This window comes from Dermacentor andersoni, chromosome 4 (assembly GCF_023375885.2).
Source record: "Dermacentor andersoni chromosome 4, qqDerAnde1_hic_scaffold, whole genome shotgun sequence".
NCBI lineage: Eukaryota > Metazoa > Arthropoda > Arachnida > Ixodida > Ixodidae > Dermacentor > Dermacentor andersoni.
In genome coordinates this window covers 62,648,570-62,672,626 of record NC_092817.1, presented here as the reverse complement: position 1 = coordinate 62,672,626, position 24,057 = coordinate 62,648,570, and the positions used below count along the sequence as shown (strand labels likewise).

Sequence of the window (24,057 nt, the reverse complement as noted above, 5' to 3'; positions counted from 1 at the left end):
CTTTACATTGGCCAAGAACCTTTCCAGTGTCGCCAAAGAGCCACTGGCCGTATATCATAGTGATCATAAAGCGATAGTCACCTTGGTGACAACATAATAAATCCAAAAAGCAGACAAAAGAAGGTTAAAAAGCACTTAGCGTACAATTAAAAAAAATGTTGTGAAAAGAAACGAAATTCATTGCAGGCATACGTCTTATTTTCAATCAACAGATTTATTATCAACATCTTTATCACCATATATGCAGCTCCACTGGTCATCTACCTTCACAGAGTGGAATCGCTTTGAATTTTTTAGCTAACATTATTTAATTTCGGTTGTTCCTTGAGCAGCGAGGTACAAGAACAAAACTTCTTTAGGTGTGCCATTTCCATGCAGTCCGCCGTCCCTTTGTACAAGTTTAATCTCGACACGTCCCCAAGTACCCTAGAAGGATTCCCGTTATTATACGTTCGCACGGTGCCCTCAAATATCGCGCCCCCTGGCGCCGTCTCCACGTGTAACACATAGTCGAGCGAGGTGGCAGCCGAGTCTCGGAGGTATACACGAGCGCTTTTCACAGCTGCGAGCTTGAGGTGCGCGCACCGGTTCCTGTGAGGTGCAGTGAGCACGTTAATGCCGTCAATCAATACCGACGCGGCTCGGGCCACTGCTTCGCTTTTAGGATTCTCGGCTGCGCTCTCTCGGCACCCGCACCACTGCCCATCGATGCCGGCCTCCTCGCACGTCCTGTTGCTCGGAACTTCGCTGAAGAGGTTGACTGCCCTTTCCAGCACGGCTGAGTGAAGATGGTCTGGGTAGTCGTCCAGGTCCAGGGGCCTCGGCTTGCCGTCGAAGTTTCCCAGACTGGCTAGCGTGGTGTGCAGGTCAAACGGTGTCGTTAGCCGCCTGGCGTTGACGTGAACGTTCCTCATTATGTCCGGGTGATGGCGTCTGAACGTCGGGGGAAAGCTAATGAACAGAGAGGGAAGTCTGTCCTCGAGCATCCCGGCGTGAGTCGCTCTTATAGGACTCCAGCGAAACCCGTGGTCGCTCATGAAGAGCACGATTGTGTTGTGCAGGTAGGCACCCCGATGAAGGGTTTCCAAGAAAGACCTGAAATAGATGGGAGATATCGATGTTTAAACACGATGATGGTTGCGCAACACTTACCACGCCTCTTTAGGTGGAGAAGTTCCTGCGATAAAAGTTTCCGCTGCTATTCGTGGCAGCCCTTTGGTTGCTTCCATGATAGATTGTGCAGTGGTCGTAGCTGTCGCTACTTGTGACTACCTCTCTACAAAGCAAATTTTATGCTGGTATAACCGACTTGTTAGAGAAAAATACGTAAAAGCAGATCCACAGTGACCGTATTGACAAAGCTTATCGTTAGTATTTTCTCTTCGCTATTTGTCAGCCAAATTCGTTAGCACTGAGCTTTAGCGGGTCCGGTATTCTCGTAAACGCAAGCGGACTGTACGTTTTACTGATAAGTGGAGGCGCCAACGTCAGCCTCCTGCGCGGTGCAGCCACCTCATAGTTCAGAGGTCAACCAGATAAACACAGCTAATAATGCAGTAACTAAGTGTATTCTACTTCACTGTTGGTGTAAACTTTCAGCAGCGTCGTAATCACGTTGCTGCCGAAAATGTACGCCATCAGCAAAGTAAAATAAATTTGCTCACAGAAATATCAGATGCATTTACCTGGTTGAGCTCTGCGTCACTACACCCGCCGCGGTAGCTCAGCGGCTATGGTGTTGCGCTGCTAAGCACGAGGTCGCGGAATCGAATCCCTTCCGCAGCAGCCACATTTCAATTGTGGTCGAAATGCAGAAACGCCCGTGCCGTGCATTGGTGGCACGTTAAAGATTCCCTGGTGGTCAAAATTAAACCGGAGTCCCCCACTACGCGTGCTTCATAATCAAATCGTGGTTTTGGCATGTCAAAGACCAGAATTGTCTGGCTGCCCCGCGCAGGCATTTCACGCTTGCGACTACGCTCATCCGCTAAAACGCCCAGTCCGCTTGCGTTCACGGGAATACTAGACACGCTATACCTCTCTAATATTTCCAACATTAAGATGCAGTCACACCTGCTCTAACGAGATATAGGATAAAGACATTCTCCGTTCAGAGGCCCCGATTGCAAGGCTCAGCAAAAGAACGCATGGAAGCGGCTTATAATTGAAATGGTAAATTTGTTTCCTTGGCAAGGTTTCCAGCAAAATGATAATACGTTTACAAACTGTGCAATTGCGCACTTCTACTTTGTGTGCTCGTAATCCGGCAATGATTACGTTAATAATTTCTTTTTATTTTAATGTTATTTGAAACTTTCCAGGAACTACGGATTAAGCAACTCTGGCTGAGAATGCGTAATTATGATCACAAGTGACTTTTGACAAATAATTTATTGAGCTCAGTAAAGTCATTGCTGGCTGTAGTAAGGTTTTTAAAAGCATTATGTCCAAAGATGCCTACGGTTTTATTGCCTTCGCTGCCTAGTGTGCTCCTTTTATAGTAGATCACAAAAGACAGAGACTAAAAGAAATAGACGAGCGCTGTGCTGTCTATAAACAGAAATTTTAGTTGAAAAATATTTAGAATAAGTATGACTAGATGAAAAACAGAAAAAGGGGATGGAGAAATCCCATACCGAAAACAAACCTTAAATCTATTGCTGATAAAAATATAGTATTATCAGTAAGTTGTATGGTAAAGTGATGGCACAATCTCTACTGTCAGTGTGTGCTTTTCAGCGGCGCTCGAAATGCAAGCTTTACAAATCGCCAAGCTCGGGTTGCCTACCTTCGCATCTGTATTTGTCTAAAACTGCAAACCTGTAGAGGTAGTCCACCGTTGATCCGCCGTTGAAATCGTCGTGAGTGGCGCTATTAATCCAGACGAAAGCGAAGGAAGGCCACCTGAGCATTAGTTCCTTGTATGAACGAAGCCAATCAAGCACGACTTCAGTTTCGGACTGGGCGCCTACGCAATGGTAGCAGTTGAGGGGTTTTCGGTGACCGACCTCGCGTTCGCACGCGCTCAAGAAAGGCCTGAAGTAGTAATCTGTAGGCTGTACAAGAAAGCCTTGCTTGACGTAGTTGAAGGTGGAGAGCGTCGGATTGTCTTCGGCATAGAGCGTGCTCCAGCCCTTAGAGGCGAATGATTTCCACAGCATGGGGAGACTGTCGAGGTGTTCGTCCTCGGTCCAGACTCCAAAGGCCAACTCCTTCTCTGTGAGACCCGTCAGTAGCGGTACGAGGTTGGGAAAGGTGTTGTCACCCACCTTGGTGTAGCCGAACATTTCGACGGCACCCATGCGTTGCTTGAGGTATCGAAGGGTTTCCGGAAATTGGCGGTGCGCGTTCAAACGGGAGACTCCGTCGGCACCGATTATGAGGACACTATACTGGTACCCAGGGTGTTCCGGTTCGTAAAGTTCTTTAAATCGACGCTGGTACGATTTCTTGGGGTAAACGAAAGCGTGGTAGTTGACGTAGAACAGAGAATCTCCGTTGTAGCATTCCACTTTCACGAATTCGTAAGGTACCTTAGCTCCGTCTTGGAGGGGGATGCATTCAACTTGAAACCTGCCAAGCACAAGAAAGTTCATATTTTTTAAAACGAAAACTTGTCCAATTTACTGTTCTCATAACAAAAAGTTGCGTCATGGATTTTCGCCCCCAAGCTTATGGCAAGTTATTTCAAGAATCTGTGCCTGTAACAAGCATGTAGGTACATTTATGTGCTTCTAGAACTGCAATTTTATGGCAATTGGTAACTGTTAATTATCAGCCGATCGTCTCAACTGTACTCTTTTGCCACCACTTTTAATGAGTGTTCCTTTCCTGTTATCAGCAGAGCTGTAGTTATTGTTTTAAATTGCATCCTAGTCATTGTTTATATTTTATGCTTGTTTATGTTACTCAGAGATATTGCTAGTCAATAATTTTTGTTCATTCCTTATTGGACGTTGCGGGTTCATTTCAGGGAGGCCCTTATTTGCATTAGCCGAGTAGGACTCTTGCATTTCGAAACAGACAGCAAATATGTATTAGTAGATAGAAGTGCTCACACAATGTCATCGTCACTTTGGGGCTTCAAACTCCTGAAGAAGGGTCGGTAGCAGCAATGAAATTTTTCCAGAGTGTGCTGTCGAAGTACTCGCGGCAAGATAGCTGCATTGATGTATATCCGTTTATCCTAGAATAAAATGAATAAGAAAAAAAATTTAAGTGGCCAAAAAGACCTGCGATGACCATGGCCAATTATTTGGGTTGTATTTGTACACTAGCAGAATCATTCCGCGTAATTAACATTTATGCAATTTGTTCTGACAAGACAATATACCACAACGTGTCAAACATAATTGTTTACGTAACACACTTTTTTTCCTAGAAACACCATATCTGCAAGAATCCTGCAAATCGGTCAATATAGAAGCGTTCATTGCGGCTCTAACTCTTCAATAATAGTTTCAATAGTATGATTTTGAATTATGCTGGATGTAGTGGCATAAACTTGTCTACGGGCCCAGCTATGCGCGTTAATATTTAAGACTAGGACGCAAAAGAGCAAATAAGGCAGCCATTTTCATACGCGACCGGGTACAAGGACGACAAATATGGTAACTTATTACTGGTGCGAGGACGTGATTACAGAATCAAAATGACATTGATACAAGGCAATGAGAGGCACGACGGCAGGAATACGAATAAGGAACAAGGCGGTCCATAATCGGCACCGGTAGGAAATAAACTAGCAAGATGGCATTAAGAAAACTTGCTAATTTCTCTCTGCATAAAGAGGAAAAAAAGCGCAAAGAAAATTCGTGCGCTACGGTGTCGCGGAATGCAGCATTTGAAGCAATTTGTAAAATGATATTCAGTGAAAAACAATGACGAGGACTCCAGGAGGGAAGAAGGGCGTCATAACGCTAATGAGTCGCGCGTCTTAATTAAACAAAGCATTCAGCTTTCTTAAGTTTAACGTAAGCACCAGCTGGGCTTATAGTTGCTCGCTTCATATAAAGGTCAATGCGCATACCTTTGCAAATGTGATGTTTGGAAAATCTGAAGAACAGTCCACGGGGGGCATCTTGCTCACAAACTCCACTATCGACGCGTCGAAAGGATCCAAGTTTGGGATCTTGCATTGGGCGGTGTTCACAACGAAGCGTTCGTTCGCGGTGTGCGTGTTGGATGGTGTGATGGCATCAAATAATTTTTTAGGAGCTGTTCCCGTTGACACTTCTTCTGCAACTTTGCGCGAGGTCGCATAGTTATCCTTTCTACTGGAGCGGTCACGGATAGAGAGCACATTTTTGTGGATGCTTTTGTATTTCGTGGATTCCAGAACTGTCCTCAGTCCTCCGTGGCGAGGTATTAGGAGAAGGCACAGTGCACAAGTGACGGCGATCACGACAGCCGCTCTCACTGAAAAAAGAAAAAAAAGGCATTCATGAACGTTCGATTAGGTGAAAGGCACTATAAAGCTGCAATATGGTAGGAAAACCATGCGAACGTGCACAAAGTTACAATACGGAGTTTTTGAAGAAGCCCAAAGTTGGAAAATTGTAGACAAGAAGGAAATTAGTGTGTGCTATCTGCCCCCAAAGCCTGCCTGTGCAAACGGATCACAAAAGGCTGTCTCTGCTTCGGATATCGCTTGCTGCACGCATGATATCGAATGACCTAAACAAAGATCACATACATAGAGAGAGAAATAGAGACAGGCTATAGCGGAAGCACACTCTTTGTTTCGACCGCTAGGTATTCTTAAACGTGAACGTTACACTATAATAGGCGCCGAGGTGGCGCACTGTTTATGGCGTCTTTCTGATGGGCAGAAGGTTACGAGTTTGCCTGCCGGCTAGCATGACTGCTGTCGGATGAAGCGTAATACAAGAAAGATCCTGTACAGGAAGGACAACACGCTAAAAACACGGACGAACAAGATAGACTTAAACAGGACGGATGCCGTCACGATTGCGCCTGTCCTCTTGTGGACGCATCACTTCTAAGCCGAACCTCACACGACAGTGCCTCTTCAGCGGACAAAACTACTCGTGAAAAACAGCAGCACCAGCAACAACGACAACGAACTAAGGTTTGTTCTCAAAAGGAAATACGAGCGAAATCATAACAATGAAACAGCAGTTTACCTGAAGTTGCTTCACTTCTTAGCAGAACGCGCGAAGTGGACGAAAAACATTAGAGGTGTGCGTGCTGGTGTGTGATTTCACCTTAGCGCAGACTTAGCGAAGAGAGAGAGAGAGAGAGAGAGAGAGTGTGTGTGTGTGTGTGTGTGTGTGTGTGTGTGTGTGTGTGTGTGTGTGTGTGTGTGTGTGTGTGTGTGTGTGTGTGTGTGTGTGTGTGTGTGTGTGTGTGTGTGTGTGTGTGTGTGTGTGTGTGTGTGTGTGTGTGTGTGTGTGTGTGTGTGTGTGTGTGTGTGTGTGTGTGTGTGTGTGTGTGTGTGTGTGTGTGTGTGTGTGTGTGTGTGTGTGTGTGTGTGTGTGTGTGTGTGTGTGTGTGTGTGTGTGTGTGTGTGTGTGTGTGTGTGTGTGTGTGTGTGTGTGTGTGTGTGTGTGTGTGTGTGTGTGTGTGTGTGTGTGTGTGTGTGTGTGTGTGTGTGTGTGTGTGTGTGTGTGTGTGTGTGTGTGTGTGTGTGTGTGTGTGTGTGTGTGTGTGTGTGTGTGTGTGTGTGTGTGTGTGTGTGTGTGTGTTATGACATTGACGACACGTGTGTGTGTGTGTGTGTGTGTGTGTGTGTGTGTGTGTGTGTGTTATGACATTGACGACACGTGTCAAACACTGATCCCTCTGATTACACTGATCGAACACTGATTACAAACACTGATCCCTCTTTTAGAGCATTCTCAAACTATGGCGATGAGATGCAACGTACAAGATTCAAAGACAATGAATACAATTTTCATGGTGGGATGAACGAAACTGCCAATTGCACACGCTCTGGTAAGTATGAGAATTGCCATGTGCGGATTCTATACCATGTTTCTGGTTCCGTTCTGTGATGCTTTCATCAGTCTTTGACGCCCACAGTTCAAGCGTGTCTAACACCGTGATCTGTCTCGCGTGTGTTTCCGCGTGTTCAGATAAGAGGCATAAATTTTCTTAATCTCGTTGCCACAGCCCCATACTTCGATTTGTAAACTATCAAGCCAAGGAGTATCTGGCGCTGTGTATGTTCGCTAAAATATCATTATATCATGCCAATAAAATAAAAAAGGTATTTTTGTTAGCAAGATGGAAACAAACGATGTTTATTTTTCATTGCGGTGCGTGCAAGTGCTTTAAGCTTAGCAAACTACAATCTCTGGAGAAAGTTCATGCGCTAGGTATACATCATCTTCACTTACCTCTAGATGACAAGCCCCGCGGGCAAGCCGCATTCAGGGGTATCCTGAAATTTTGCGACGTCCGCATAATTCAGCGCGGCAGTCCCGATTGCACATCGGGCACAAACGGAAGTCAACGCACGTCCGGCACCGACACCACTTCTTAGTGTAGGTTGACCGCAAGGGCAATGCCAGGTTCGGCCACACTCCACGTCGCATGGCCGTCCCTACGAGCTTGCACTCCTTAGCAAGAAGCCATATCGGCAAAACCAAGTAATGCGACACGGGGCAACGGTCTCGGTGAGCAACGATAACGGAAGCAGAGTAGCGGACCGGAGACGGCGGTGCTTTGGTAGCTTGTTCACGCAGCAGGATGGGGATGCTTTCTGCGGAGTTGGGACCGCTTGTACAATCAGCGCCCCCCGACGGCCACCTCGGCGGATGCTGACCCGTGCGGCTCGCAGAAAACGGGAACCCTCACTAAAGTGTTACTTCGTCGGTGAAAGTAATACTGCGCTCTTGTGACGCTTATACCGCGTAGAACCGGCCATTCGAGATCTTTCTGCACGCACAAGTTTGAAGTTGGAGTTCAGAAAAATGAGGAGGTCGTCACAATGAACCAACGCGACCGACAGCAGAAACACCTTGCGCTACAATACGTTTCCCAATATTTGGTGAACACGCGGGTGAGAACGCATACCCTGTGCTTCCTTACGTTTGAATGCGTATGGTGTAGTTATATAATATTACTACCTTTCAAGATTTTGGTGGTGTGCCCTACTGTATACATTTTGATAATAAACTTAGAAGCATGGTTACTCAGAACACCGGAATCTCTCTGTACCACTTGTTTGCTGCAGGTACGAGACACATATATATGAACTTGAACGTTTTAAGGAAAGATTTTGTGTTAAGCATAGTCTAGTTGGCTTATTGAATATGCGTGAAACGCCGAATTGTACTTTTTGACATTTTGAACCTTACAATTACGGGTAATCTGCGCTTCAAAAGCTGTTGATAACGTGTCAATGCCGCAATGCGAGATTACAATTATTCTTGTCTATTAATAATAATTTTCACGACAGCTGTTGTCGGCCACAAAGTTGCCGCGCAAGCGCTAGCTCGCCAAATGCATGCTCCAGCTGGCACGCAAATCACCCCTTCCTTCGGGCTTGAAGTCAGGAAAAGGAAGCCTATTACGGGCTGTTTCCGGCGCTCAGTTCCGGCATCCTCAACAGTCTTCTCTTCCGGGGAATAATTTGCTTGCGCCCGGGTGATCGGGGAATCACTGAAACGGTTGCTATTGCGTGACCGAATGCGAAGAATGCCCGGATGCCGCCATAAAGCACAGCAATACAAGGACACCGGCCATACTAATTCCCTCAAGCTGCGTATCAGTAAGTAAGATAAAGACGCCTTCGGCATTCATAGTAGCACTCGCTCACGATTACCGCGTGCCTGCACTTGCTTACTAATGAAAGAAACATGGCAAAGCGGTAATTATTCGTTTGCATGGGAAGTAACACCAGTGCTTTTTCCCGGGTAGGAAGTTACAGGTTCTCTCCAATAATGGAATCTTTCCATGAGTTACATAGCAATATCGTGTGTTCCCTCCTTAGCGCTTCGTACTGATGTAAGCAATGGATAATACCCTATAGAGGAAAATGTGTTGCATAAACCTTCCGGGCGACGGTAGAGAGGAATGAAGAAAACGATAGCATCCTAGCAGTAGCGAGAATGAATGACTCATGAGCAAGTTAGCGCGCAAGCTCTGCCGCTCACCGCAGACGCCCACTTGCCACGCGTATAGGTAATCCATGCCTGCCTTTCTGTAATTCAGAAAGAATTGGCAGTACACTAGAAGATATTATGCCACACAGTAAGGGCAGTACATCGTTTTCTTGGCGCATTAAGCTACTGCTAGAGTTAGGTACGCGTCGACCGCGACTAGCACTGAACTCTATTCTCGTACGAGTTATTGGCTCTGTTCTTGTATGAGTCTGCATTTCAAGCGAAGACCGCCCAAGTATGCCTATTCTGACCTATCTCTCAGCCTTCTAACATAATATGCAATGCTTTATCAGTAGCTGTAAATATAATGTAGCTGATCTTAGCGTGTAAAATATATTTCCAAGCAATTGTGTTCTGCTACGACAATGATACGACATCGAATACGCTCCAAAATATAGAAATGCGCCGACGAGATGAAGAGAGAGCGTAAACACAGAAGAATCCTTACCGAATGACTGTAACTTTTCTTTTCGGTGTCTCCCGTTAGAAGAAACATCTAATTAAAAACTTATTTCACATCTTCGTTAACAATTTTTCATAAACTATCAAATCAGGGCAAATGGGACCTGAGTGTGATCCTTTCTCCTGGAGAGAAGATATGGTGCAGTTTAAGCTTGCTAGGTTAAGAATAAACGCTTATTCGACAAGGGTGCTGAACGTGCTCTTAAAGAACAGCGTCTCAAAGTCACCAAATATGCTTCGATACGCTCTCCGATAACTGTGCACAGTTTTCGCTCACGCAATATAAAAGCTCGATGCGTAACTCGGCAGTCACTGGCATGCACGTATGGACCAATTTCAAGAACCAAAATTTTTTAATGTGAAAATATTTTAATTCTAACTACCACAGAACATGTTATGTTATCATAAAGAATTCTAAAGAAATCATAAAGAAATCAAGAACTGCCTCCAAAATGACGATGGTGTTGATTTCCATCCTTCTGATCGGCATCTCACTCTCGATGGCACATGGAAAGCGTTGTACGTGTTCAAAGGTGGCGGCGTCTCTTAAAATATAACATGCAAAGTTTGCAATTCTTCGCAAAAATGAGACAATCGCATTGAAATTGAATTATGTGGCGGCTACATGTAAAACTAAACTGACCTGGACCGAAATACTTAGAGCATCGCATGAAAAAACGGCTTTTAAAACCATATGGCTGACGACACGTGAATGGATTGCACTAGAACGGAGATTTCAGATTGAAACAGCTGATGACATTTGAATGGCGCTGTTCGCGCAGACTCGTATTACTTAGCTCCTACTACCAGCGTCAGGTGTTAACATTTCTGAAAATGTGGAAAACTTCTAATAGCGCTCCTTTCGCCCTGTGGCATTCTTATGTACGGAAAATACGACGATGTTTCATGAAGCACTGCAATCGGCTAACAATATTATGAGGAAGTATAAGCTCTCATCTGTGCATAGAGGAGTATATATTTGGAGTAGGATTAAATCACACATATTTAAAAAAATATCGCGCAGTATAAATGTTGCGATTTGATTTTCGTATAGTATGAGGCCCCCTTTGTGTCGCCAACTTATACGGTAATTCTTAGTACTGACGCTTTTCTTAAGAGGTCATTCAACTGTACCATGATTTTTTTCTTGTATAACCCTGTTTTAATTTTTTTTTATCTTCAAAATGTTATGCATGTGTCACTACCGTGACAAACCTTATCGTGGAAAATGCCGCTTTCTAGAGCTTTCCTTAGTGCCCGCATTTCTTTGAACTCCTCAGGCAACGGCACTTCATTGGACATGGTTTTCTTACGCTGTATGATATTTCTAGAGATAAACAAGGGGCCCACAGCTCAAATTCAGTGGTGGGCGCCGTGAACATTGACGTTTAATATGATTTTATCTTCATGCATAATACTACGTCCACACCAGAGTCACACCTGGAAAGGGAACTAGAGAAGGGGGAGGAGGAAAGGAAAGTTCACAGCATGCACACGCGTCCACGCAATACAGCGTTTGTCGTCTAGCTTGTCCCAAGCTGTCATATAGGCTGGTACATCTAAAAAAACATTGCAGCGCTTTTGTGGCTTCGTATGTCGCAGACGCACGAGGGCGCAGTCCCAGAACAGTTTCTTCTGTAAAGGGACTTTCTTGTAATCGCCCTAAAGCACTCCGCAGGGCAAGCCTCTCGTTTTCATATGATGGACAGCCACTCAAGGGGCATTTTAAGGTTTCTTCTATGCCTCATGTCTTGGAACTGGCACAGCCCGCCCATTGCAGTTAGAAATAAATAGGCGCTCGTAAAAGGAACGTCTATTCGCAAGTGTTTTCTATTATCATGCATTACAGCTTGAACCATATAGAACAGTTTAATGTTCTTACCTTCCACGTGACGTGTAGACTCCGAGAACCAGTCGGGGTCACTTGGATGTCCTGCGGGGTACCGCTTGGAGCTAGGGGAAAAAAACGAGTGCTCGCTTGGTTTTCGCACGTAGCTTGGAAAGTTCGTAAGTTGTCTTTTAATGAACGATTATAACGTGCGGCGCATATGTACCTGCAAGAACAACTTCAGAAATTAGCCATTTTACTCAGCCTTCAAATAGACCAGTGAATTGTTTTGTAAGAAAGTGTACTTTCATTTTTGTTCCTTTTCGTTCTACCCATTATCACAGCGTTCCCTGTGCCTGGAAACTTCCCCGGTAACACTTCCTCTCATTGGTCTCATAATTACATTTACAGGGGCCTTGGCTCCCCTACCTGCCATCAGTGTTATCGAAAAAAAAAGGCATAATTTTCAGTTTTCAATTAATAGAATATCTATCATAGACAACGATACCAAGAAGGACAAGGTGCCTCAGAAAGACTGCACTACGATTAGTTAAAAATAACCCGTCGAGGATGACAAGGCCGCCTTTGACGAAAATAGGTCCTCCTATCGTAGAGTAGGCCAGCCTTCCTTATGCACCTTATCAGTGTTAATAACTTTTGTAGCACAGTGTCCCACTCCATCTGTCGGCCCCCTTCTTGATTTTGGATTATAGACAAAGAAAATTCGCTAAGAGGAAATACAACATCTCAATATAACGTCTTTGTAAGGGTAGATGGCCTATACAAAGAACATTCGTACCTATATGTGGGATCGCTCAAAAAGACAGTCTCAAGGATTTGATAAGAGAAGGGGCTCGTAGAAAGGAATCAAAACGCCGCGTGCACAGCTTTTCTAATTCCCATGGGAACTTCTAGTGTTTGGGAATATCGTAGGTACCTTCTTGGTCAGTGGTGACCACCAGGGGGTCGCTGTGGTCACTTAGTCCGAGCGCGTTTCCAGCGCGGATCCTGAACTCGTACCTTGTTGCTGGCCGCAAACCAGTCACCAGGTACGAGAGCTTGCTGGTGTCCTCAGGTGAAAGCTGCGTGTCGTACTCCCAAGAACCTCAAAGCAGACAGAGCAAAAACGCAAATGAGTGAAAGTCGTTTGCTAACAAAAAACACTATCCTGTGTGTCCGCTAAAAAAATGCAATTCCTTCCAAATCCATGGCGTATTTAGTTTAAGCGGCTTTAGGTCTCAACAAACAGATCACACGACAGCACACTGGCGTGCTTTAGAAGGACCATTTGTGACGAGAGTTAACATTGTATCGTGGTAGCATGAGCCGGCAAACTACGCAGTTTGTCCCAAGAAGAATTACCATGCACTGATTTATGTTTTTTTTTTTTTTGCTGAAGTACGCCTCAGGAACTAACTACTTTTGTTCGAAGAATAATGCTATCATTCGCGCGAAATTGTAAACAGACAGTTGGGTACTGCAACTCAACATCGCAGAAGACTCACATTGAAGAGGGAAAGCTTGGTCGACCTCTTCTGTAAACTCAGGGGTGCAATCCGGTTAAACATACTACATACGTTTCAGCTTTAATAAGTACGAAACTGGCCCAAAATTACGTTACACGAATGACATAGTTCGTTGTTCTACCGTTTAAGTAAACATTGTCAAACGATAAAAACGCTCAAAGCCAGTCCACTGCTTGGGAAGCCTCTTCTCCTGGAAAGGATTTCGTTTCGCAGCAGTGAGGCCATCGGGGCGCTCCGAATAATTAGCATGCATGGATAGCGTGCAACAAAGACGCGTTCCAAATTTTGTGAGCAATGCTTCTGACGTGCGGCTGCATGGACTATTTACCGCTCGAAGACTTGTGCTCCAGCAGGTACTTCAGCACTGGGCTGTTTCCAGAGAATGGCGCCACCCAGGCAAGTGTCACGGTACGGCTCGTCGTCTGAATTGTCTCCAAACCCTGCGGCTTCCCCGGAGGCTCTGTTTGCAAAGTAGATGAGTTGCCGATTATTCGAAGAAGGAAAGATTCGCGTCGACGTACAGAAGAAAAACAGGAAGATTACGCTCGCCTCAAGTTCGAATTTCTGTTTACACTGTACTAGCAATGTCTGTGTGACAAGAAATATAAAAATAGTCACAGTGACTTCGCTACGAGAGAAAACGAACTAGCACAATCGATAACTGAACATCATATATACGCGTATACAGGGTGTCCCAACTATCATGCAGCAAGATTAAAAAATATGGATGTGCCGCATAATTGGGTAGAACCACGCTAATGTTGTTTGTGGTCGCTTGGAGATATTCATATTATCGTTTGCCTTCTGCCTAACTACATAAGTCCTAATTAATTTATCAACTTCTCAAATATTATAATTAGATGAAAAGTGTCAATGGGAAAATTGCAGAGCAACATAAAAAACTCCCGACACAGCTTTCTATTGCTCCATACGTGCTACGGAATAACGTTTTTCCGAGCGTGAAAGAAGCTCCCGAATACACGCAAAATGGCCGCGCGACTGGCCACGTGAGGCCCCTTTTTTAACCTCCGGCTTACTTGAAAGGCTCTTTTTCTTTAAAAAAGGCCGTCATATAAAATATGTTGCGTTTTATTGACTGTTTGCGGCGCTCAATATATTTCCTGTCAGAGTGTAATTAAATATTATGCATGATTTTTGCAAAAGTGCCGGTAAAATGCGACGCCATCCACCGTCGCACAAAAAGAACTAGACTGCAGGTGTTCTTTCCCTTTTCTGCAAAAATTAGGGCAGAAACTCCCCACTGGGAATTGTCATATAGTGCGTAGCATTCTTTGGTAATCATTACTTACGAGGCTTGTACTCTACCCTTGGAACCAATACTGCCGTATTTTAAGAGGTAAGCAAATCCAAAGCGCACCACGCACACTATAGCAATCTCCCCAGTAAACTCGCTTTTATCACCATTCTTGCGTTTGCTAAATGTTTACGACGAAGCCACCAAATAAAACGAAGGACGAAGGAAGACGACACGGCACAAGCAGGCAGGCGCACTAACAACTGAGCGTTTTATTTCTTGACACAGGAATAAATCGCTGCTTTCAAAGTCAAAACATTCAGAATAAACACAGCCGTCATCTGCTTCATGCAACGAAAACAGGATACAGAACAGCTTCTTAAGCGCCGCTCCCAAGATGCGCAAGTTCCTTTGTCGATAGAGAAACTGAGGGTTCACTGATACAAGCATCACCACGCTTCTTGATCTCAAGCGCTTCCAATATCTCCCTTGTGAGTTGATCGTCTGCTCTGTTCAAAACATTAAGGGAGGTACACTGACAAGGGAGATATTGGAAGCGCTTGAGATCAAGAAGCGTGGTGATGCTTGTATCAGTGAACCCTCAGTTTCTTTATCGACAAAGGAACTGGCGTATCTTGGGAGCGGCGCTTAAGAAGCTCTTCTGTATCGTATTTTCGTTGCGTGAGGCAGATGACGGCTCTGTTTTTTCTTGATGTTTTGACTCTTCGCAGGAGCTATTTATTCCTGTGTCAAGAAATGAAACGCTCACTTGTTAGTGCACCTACCTGCTTGTCCCGTGTCGTCTTGCTTCGTTCGTCGTTTTATTTGGCGCCTTCGTTGTAAACATGTATAACTATGTCGCCCCCCAGCACGTGCTCACTGTGGTAAATGAAAAAAAAAATGTTGTTGCCGTGCTTTTCTTTTTCTCACATAATTTCCCGCTGAGAGGCTCGCCTGCGTTTCCATGCGTCCCCTTCAAAAGCTTCTCCCTGTTGTTGCAGGCGCAGTTCTCTTGTTGCTTGCGTTTTGCACGAATTGCTTGCCGCGCGAGCTCTCGCCTGTGTTCTAACTACGCCGGCGTAAGGCCCAATCGAAACCCCCCAAGAGGCTCAACGCGCTCGCTTGCCCTCTAGAAATTCATAAGGGTGCTCTATGCCACTTGTCGATGAATGCGTCCGTGCCGTAATGCTTTCCGTATCGGGCTTCTGTAGTAGACGTGTTCACATCCTGGCGTTCGACAATTTTAATGCTGTTTATTTGATTATTTATAAAGCAGTGCTTTGTTTACACCGACAGGTTTACGAAGCCGGTTGAGGCCAGCAGAATGAAGTTTATGCAAGTAGATGTACTTACCATCACTCCCGTGCTGGCTGACGCAATATCGCGTCGGAGATTCGTGCACCCACAAGTAGGTAGCGGTAACCGCAGAGACAGAAATATACCTATTCAATCGTCGGTGGCGGTACCGGTTTTTTTGCGACACGAAATAGGAGGCCAAACGGAACGAAGCGGAAAATGAGCCCAGGCACCTAGCCAATGAATGCTACGAATCAAAAATACGAAGCGGCTCGCTGGGCGGGCCGGACGTTTGCGCACACAGCACTACTATTTCCGCGGTGTCGCCGCTGAAGTCCTTGAGACCAATCTAAATAAGGTGGTTGGTAGCAAGGACAGTTTAGGCTTCAACAGAACACCTAGATTGTGAGCCACAAACGAGAAACGTGAGCGCAGCACAAAGCGAAAGAGCTGCCGTGGACCTGGATGTCGTGGCCGTCTTTATTTGGACAGAGTTGCCAGTACAAGTAAGTGATTGTGAAAATGTCAATAGATATATCGAGCTGCTTAATGTTATGATAACTTTGGCTCTACCTTTTACAGCGCAGCTCTTAGGCGCCCGTTCCTGTGACGAGCGTCGGCGTTACCGTAACCGAGCGAATAAGCACAGCGAATGATGAAAGAGCGAACGCGGAGCGTAGCGGCGAAAGAAAGACGCGAGGAGGAGAGTGGAGGAGGAGGGTATGGCAAAAGCGTGAGAAAAAGGGCGCAGTGTGGCGACGATCGCTACGAGATGGCGCCAGAGCACCGCGCGTCGTCTGGGATGTTTGTCTGCGGCGGCGGCTGTGAATCACGCCCGCGCGTCCCACACGGGCTGTCTCTCGCGATCTCCTAATTAGCAAGGCAGTCACGACACACTTCGCTTACTTTGCAACGTGCCGCACGAGACATATCCGCATCAGCTAATATATTTCGATAAATGAAAACACATATAGAGCTACGCTAAAATTTCGCATTAGGGAGCATCGTAATCGTCGGTGAAATTTTTTTATGTTGATGTACAACTAGATCACACAGGACTACAAATATTATCAAGGTTTCTTTTTCCTGTACCCTCAAATGGCAACACGCGCACAAAATTTGCCCGTTGGGACATCCACTTGCTAGCATCTCGTGCTAAGCGTTTAAAACAGTTCAGGCTCGTGACACGTACCCTGAACGATGAGCTGGAAGACAGTGTCGTCGCTACCGTAAGGGTTCTCAGCGTGACAGGTGAGAGCAGCCGAGTCCCGTCGGTCCGAGTTGGCGAGGCGCAGCACGGATTCCGACCACCCGTCGCCTGAGTTTTCTTGGACCAGATATCTGCAGCCGAAACAGCACTGAACATTAAAAAGAGCTCGGCGGTACGCAAAGCATGCCGCGCTGGGACATTTCAAAGCAATATAGCAATGAATGAATATCAATAAGTTCCGTTAAAAGCGTTACATTTGAGGCGCTCCATACTGAAGCCAAGGTATGGATGGTTGTGCATGAAACAGGTGCTCAAGGCAAATAGACCCGCTTTCTTAAACACATTCATGCTGTGAAAGTTTGCACTCGTTCTTCTTTTTAACTTATTTTAATCGTCCCTATTGCAGGTCAGCCGATGTGCGCGCACAGGTGTATATATCCTCAGATATGTCTGCATTAGGATATGCGTACGCAAATTGTAAGGGCTTCATCCCATATGTGTATCATATTCCTCTTATATTTGTTTTGCCATCACCAGCTTTCCGTGCGATGTGTGAATGAGTCAAGGATCACTTTTGTGAAGTTGACCTGTGCCGCTTCTCACTTGGGTCTTTTCACGGGGCTTGTACACAGCTTATACACACCTGATTCAGCATCCTTGCGACAACTCGGAGAACAACTAGCACAGATTCAAACGCGAACATTTTAAAAGTACTCCAATGCGTTGTTCCGCAGTTATGTTGATCGTAGATATGTTGTCGACCAACTTTTACGTATTGGTTGCAAAATCAAAGATTCATTGACGCAAGTTACAAAACGTCACTCGCAATATATAGTAACGTGTGTGCATTTGTCACCAAGCATTCAAACATCAAACAACAACTCTATCAATTAGATACGTTGAATGCTACAATGGCTACGAGCTATGGAGTATTTTATATACGTTGATTACTGCTTTAAACTGTCGTAGTTATATTTTATATTTGATTTAATATTTCAGATGAGCCGCCACATTCATTTTGAAGAACCATAAAGCGCAGTCGTAAATAAAAGAAACAGAGCATAACTCATGATTTTGAACTAGATGGACCAGGAAAATTCACAGTGTATCGTCACCATATCACTATAGGGTATGGGCATCCCTGAAGGACTGTTAGAAGAGGATTATTTTTCTTTGCCGCAGATGACACTAACCTTGACTCCTGCGTCGGACTGAAGTGGTGGCCGTCACGTGTCCAGGTAAGTGTGATTGGCGACTCGCCCTGAGCCTTGCACGCCAGGCTCACCGGATCTCCACGCCGTGCCGTCACGGCACGGAAACGCCTCTCGAAGTGGGCTGCCTCTGCGTGCACGACGAGAACGTTCATCTTCATGGGCAGTTAACTTTAGGCAAATCACAACTAGTCACACCAACACTGTAGCCATGTGCGGCTGCGCTGTGCCGCATGATTCTGGCAGCATGCAGTCGTATGTGCCATGCACAGTAAGCTTGCAACCAATTTTGCAGACTTGTTAGAGCGACCACGTAGTGCTGCAGTACATTCAAAGCATCGCAACTGTATACGCGAATGAGTTCTGCGGAATCTTACAAGGTGTTGGAAGGTTCGTGAAAAGGGATCGTTTCATCCGCTCGACTGTAGCACGATGTTGCAAATACAGGTTTCTCAGAAATGTGGCTTCACTGTTAAAGCAAAATTGGTCTTGCTCCGGACATCGGGCCTGGGACCATTGCCTTTCTGGAGTGGTCGTTCTAGCGTCAGAGCAAGCCAGGAGGACAGCAGATCGCAGAGCGAGGCCGAATTAATCGACAACTCGAAGCGTGGTGACGCAGAATAGGGGTAAAAACGGTAAAGAGTAACTTTATTGAATTGAGGAAAGGGGGATAGGGGAAAATGATTCCGTTTTAGGAACTGTATACGCAGGGCACAGGAACCACACGAAGCAAACGGACCGAGTGTGTACAGGTTCGCATGTGGGCTTGACGTGCGTGTAGTGGGTGTACGCGTGTTTTCGGGGCAGCGCCATCGCCTAACATGCACTGCATGCCCAGCCTGCTACCGCGACAGCTTCGCATCAGCACCTCGTAGCGCCACACGACGTTCGTAGTGCGACTGAGGGGGAGAGAGGGTGCGCATTTCCTTTCGCGTGGCGACATTTAGCCACGGAAATGAGGATCGCTTACAGCGACTGACCGTATCTCCGAGCGTCAAGTCATACGCGAGCGTGAACGCCGTGCACTGAGCAATGACATGGCCAACTGTGCCAAGCGGAGATGAGTGCAAAGTGAAACGTTTTGCGCACCCGCTTGCGTCCCCGCAGATAGACAAAGCTTCATTACCGGCTCGGCACCCGAGCGTTGTGGAGTTTCTAGTGCAAACGTTTTGGTGAAATTAGTGGCCTCGCGGCCGGTTTGTCCTCGAGTTTCAGCTCGGAGCTTGAGCGCGAATCCAGGGCGGAATGACCGGCTGTGGGTCTCAGGAATGCTCCGGTTTCGCGCAGTCCATTTGCGCTGATGATGTGCCGTGAAACATTATACCGAGGCAAAGTTTCGCGAAACTCACTCGCTCGCTCTCTCTAGTCTTTTCTCTTTCTTTATCGCTGACGTTTAGGTTTACGAGGTTACAGCATAAAGACGGATCTTATGAGTAATTTTTTTTCTTGCCAACATCGTATCATTATGGCAACTGATTGTGCTTCGTCGGCTTTGCGCCGCTTCATAGTCTATATGCATTTTTTTCTTTCTGATCCGTTATATTAGATCGAATAAGTGCTAAATGATGAAAAAAAGAACAGGTGACACTGTCAAAAATAATTGCTTCGGAAATAAAAAAGCAAGCTACACACATAAACTCAAAGTCAGCTCACAAAAAAGAAAAAAAGTACATAGGCACAATGTCAGCACCAAGAAAGACACGTTGTGTAAGACGAGAATCAAAGGTACATATTATGTCACAGAAATGTACTCATGCAAATTTAAGCAATACACAAAAAGTCTGCTTAATGTCGACGTTACAACACTGTAATCGACATTTAACAATCATTTCATTCTTCATCATTTCAATCACGTTCGTTTTATCTAGATTCAAATTTACAGATTCGGTGACTGACATGCTCCGTGAGCTAAACTTGCCTTCACTTTCAAACCTGACACAGGTCGCCAGGCTAAAATTTCTTTATCTGTTGCGCAATAATCACTCTTACTTGAAGCAGTGTCCCTCGCGTGCTGTGCGAAGTTCTCACAAAGATCAGATTGCACCCATGACGGTCTGAGTTAACTCATTCAAGTACTCTTTCTTTCCGAGAACAATAGCAGAATCGAATGCCCTGCCTCAGGCTTTCTTACAAGCAGATAACCTGCTCACTTTCTAACTCTGGTAGTTCTCCGAATAAAAATTATTGTCATTCTCTCCCCTCTTGCCTTGTCTTTCGTGGAAGTTTCGATTTTCACTGGTCTGAAATCCATCGTACTGTTATGCTTATTGGTCGGTAAATATGTTTTATTCGCGACCTGGATCCACACGGCCGCTGGGCGATTGTGTATCATGGTTGTTGGTCTCCAGTTAATTTAACTAGGTTTGTAGAAATGTTGTACTTGTGGCTCTGTGCACTTGTTGAGATGTATTGTTTGCATCCACCCTGTAACGGTCTTACGGTTGACAGTATAAATAAATAAATAAGTAAATAAATAAATAAATAAATAAATAAATAAATAAATAAATAAATAGTCCTCGCGCGCAAAAATATCTGAAATTGCACTATAGGGCTTGCATTTCTAATGTGCCAACTACCTCGTGGATGCCAACTCTTGCTCAATAAATGATGAAGCAGTTAGCGAAATTCTCGAGTCGCTCAAAATAGCTCAATAACTATGCCACTGTGGTAGCCTATCATTAAGGTCACGTGTCTTGTAATGAAGTCAATACGAGTATTAGACGTTTGTTTTATCTGCGATTGATGACGTTATTAAATGTTTCAAGCTAGCAAAATAATATGAAAATTCATTTAGGAAATGTAACTGACATTGTACGGACGCATAATTCAAGCTCGGTAAAAAGAGAGAGAAAGAGAGATACAAGGGAGAGCAATACCGACGAGAAGACAGCGCCATTAAAGACGCACCCTCATCTTGGTCTCGACACTCCCCCTCTTCAGCCGTCACTCCTTAACATTACCCAAACACAAAATGATCGGTTCCTCCGGAAAAAGAAACCGCAAATCAGTAAATGTTTTTTCCCACTTCTATCGTAAATTCGGCAGAGTAAAGGTGCATGAAGTAGACTGGACGCAGTCTGCGTGCACGGTTCGATTCTTTTTTAAGATATGTTTTCGTGTTTCTCATTCTCCAATACAAAGCCCAAACCAACGCATCTGCATTTTAATTTACCTTGACTGTTTTGCATCGACTCGTTTCCCATTTATTTGTACAGCGCTGCCATGTTTAAGCATGAAATGCTTTTAACTCCTACAAGTGACCTTGAGCCAAAAGTCAGAGACATTACCGGGGCAAGTTGCGTGAAGAAAACGAGCTCATGAGGGCAACCACTCAGAACATCAGAAAAAAACTGTCTCTGGCGCCCTACCCTTTGTGCAGGACCTCATTACATACGCTAGTTACTGCCCAACCAAGTTGGGCAGTAACAATATCACTCAAGCTGTAACTTCTAGTACGCTGAAGTTTTATTTGTCATTTCCAATAGCGACGTTCAAAAGGCAGATACAGGGCACTATACACATGATTGTCATCTAGGCGCTGTGACAGGGTTGCCTGTGCTTTTGAACGCCAGCGGTCCGTGAGTTCCGCAGCGCGGGTTTTGCGTCACCTCCTTCAGGCGCTTTTCTTCTTCTAGCTGGGCAGTGCGCTCTGTCTTCCCGGAGGCTTTCGCTGCTATTCGTGCCGCCTTCAGCCGGTTTTATTCTTCTAGTTTAGCAGCGTCCATATGGACCAGTGCAAAATAGTGCGTGGTTCGGTACGGTGTGGTGGGTTGCGCTGTTGCGAACGTGCACTACACCCATTTTGAGATTGTGGCTAGTATCGTCTCCAACCCATCTGCTTTGCCGGTTGCCACTTCATGCTTACATCTACACTCGATGGCGGGAGAGACAGCGATTTTTTACATAGCAGGGGTCTTCCTATGCTGTAATTTTATTTTCGCTCATATTGAGGCACGGCAGAAAAATAACCACATCAGCTTCCCTAACGGCTACGTTTCCAGATTTATTTGCCACGTAAAAGAGCTCCCAAATGTAAGTATAAACGGAGCAATATAGTAGCCTTCCACACACAATAAAGCATCTCGTCAGTGTAAACGTTTAACAAAAATGAAGGTTTGAATCAGGAACTTAACCAAGCGTGGACAGTCTAACGCGGCATAACTACATAGTAGAACATGACGGTACGCTTTTGCACACAAGCTAGAGGACGACGTTTGGAGACAGGTGTTGGGGCACAAAAGCCATAACCCCCCCCCCCCCCCCCCCTCATGGAATGCTACCAACTTTCCCAAACCAGTACATTATACAGTAGAAGAAATGGAGATGATCGTGTCATAGGGGGGGGGGTCGTGTTTGTGCTCTTGTCAAAAGATGGGGGCTCATATACTGCACTTTTCTGAGCAGAGAAGAAGGGACGACAAACAAACCCACCCCGCGTGCACAAAAGAGAGGTTCCACAGCTGCCCGGAAATAAGCCCACGCTTCATCAACCTTCGGACTAGAGGCATGAGAAGGGACGCGACCAGAAACACTTAAGAGTGTAAATGAGAGAGCTTACACGACACTCAACATTACAAACAAAGCAACAACAGACCCATGGTTTAGCTAACAGTGAGAGTTGTGGACAAACAACAACAAAGAACTCTACCGAGAAATGTATAACAAAGGCCACCACGTGTACACTTATGGTTGAGAAAAATATTGTAGAAAATTGCGAGCGAATGAAGAACTACGCGCACATACGGTGATAAACGCGATAAACACTACGTTGAAAGAATATGCGCAAAACAATGTCACAGTTTCGCGCGAAAGGCGGAGCATCGATGGCGATAGAAAATTAGTAGGCAGTTATATGAAGTAAGGATAGTACTTTTATCGGCCGTATAAACTTGGAAACATTCCCTTACTAACTGAATTGACAAGTGTGATGTAAGCGCACACAAGCAAACATGAACGCACCACACTCGATGAGCGCAGACAACCGCTGTCAAAAGGCTGGTGGGATCAAGCACGGCAGCGGCAGTGAGCGAAGTGACCTTCATGCTCTCTATCGATTCAACGCAAGAGCGGCGAGAACACAGCGCGAACAAAGGTATGAGCCGTCTGCAGATCCCTTTCAAGACGCGGCGCGCGCTACCGCGCGGGGCCGTACTAAGTATGCACTTGCCTCCCCACTTCCTTTTCGTGCACGAGATTGAGCCGCGATCGTCAGTTCCTCTTGCGCCCGGTCGCGAAACACGTAGTTGCTGCCGGAGCCCTGCGCCTTCCCCCTCTTCCTCCCTTCCATCCCGCTACGGCCTTTCGCGCGACGCAAGACAGCGAGTTTGCTCTTCGCTTTCCTCATTTCCGCACGCCAGAACAAGCAGCGATCGTCGGCTTTCCTCGCGTGCTTTCACTCGCACACGCAGCATACGACGCGCGGTGACGGTGTTATCGCCATTGCGCTTTATACGGAGGATCACGGCGACGGCAAATATGCGCCTGGAGTGTCCGTATAATTGGTATCGCAATAAAAGAGAATACGCGCTGCTTCTCCTAACGATCGATAAAACGCGACTGCAAAGTCCAACGGAAAGACTGAGGGTAATTGAGTGACGTGGCTTATATACAGCGTGCAACTCGAGTGTCTGACACAGCGAGTGCCCGGCGGCTAGTTCCTCGCTGCGGTAGTGGCTGCCGAAGACGGTGTCTACCGCGGTGTTGGGGCAACACGTCCCTTGTCGATGACCGTGGCTTGGGGAGCGTAGCCTGGCAGCAAAAACTTGGCTGTCCCATTAAGCACGTCTGCTCGCGCAGACTTCCAAGTGAACTCTGCATATCACTGCGTGCTGACGATTACATCAGGAACCAGTCAAGTGGCTTGCGGAACAAAGGGAGGCTTCCCTCCTTGTTTACCTCTACACGACAACAATGGGGCAGCCGTCGGTGGAGAGTGGCGGAAATGTGGACACGGGCAAACACTTTGTGACGGCACGGGAAAATCATGAACTTACGTAAATAACAAATGCGCGCATCCAAAAAACAGGCATGAACTACCACTTTCATGCGCCACACATCCACACATTCGAATGTGTTCTCATTCCCGTGCAGGTGACAATGCAAGAAACTTCCTCTTCCTCAGCAGAAAACTTCGATATC

The 24,057-nt window shown here is 45.8% G+C and overlaps 2 protein-coding genes and 1 long non-coding RNA gene across 3 annotated transcripts in view; 1 reads left to right on the top strand and 2 right to left on the bottom strand.

Annotated features, from left to right (window-relative positions):
• The window catches only part of LOC126536703 (cell adhesion molecule Dscam1-like), a 166,190-nt gene that overhangs the window by 22,194 nt on the left and 119,939 nt on the right, over positions 1–24,057 (bottom strand). The window contains exons 14-18 of the mRNA XM_055073860.2: positions 17,902–18,049; positions 16,691–16,839; positions 13,276–13,407; positions 12,359–12,526; positions 11,476–11,546 (exon numbers count right to left, since the gene is read on the bottom strand). Of these exons, the coding sequence (XP_054929835.1) occupies positions 11,476–11,546; positions 12,359–12,526; positions 13,276–13,407; positions 16,691–16,839; positions 17,902–18,049 (668 nt within the window). The remainder of the gene's footprint in view (positions 1–11,475; positions 11,547–12,358; positions 12,527–13,275; positions 13,408–16,690; positions 16,840–17,901; positions 18,050–24,057) is intronic.
• Positions 1–24,057, top strand: part of LOC129386214 (uncharacterized) — a 144,343-nt gene that overhangs the window by 87,292 nt on the left and 32,994 nt on the right. Inside the window, exon 2 of the long non-coding RNA XR_008613666.1 lies at positions 17,891–17,946. This is a non-coding gene — a long non-coding RNA (uncharacterized lncRNA). The remainder of the gene's footprint in view (positions 1–17,890; positions 17,947–24,057) is intronic.
• Positions 66–5,173, bottom strand: LOC140217340 (uncharacterized). The gene is made up of 4 exons (XM_072287848.1): positions 5,030–5,173; positions 4,059–4,186; positions 2,821–3,573; positions 66–1,095 (listed from the first exon to the last, which is right to left on the bottom strand). Exons 1-4 carry the CDS (start codon positions 5,078–5,080, stop codon positions 294–296), a joined length of 1,734 nt encoding a protein of 577 aa, XP_072143949.1. The 5' UTR covers positions 5,081–5,173; the 3' UTR covers positions 66–293.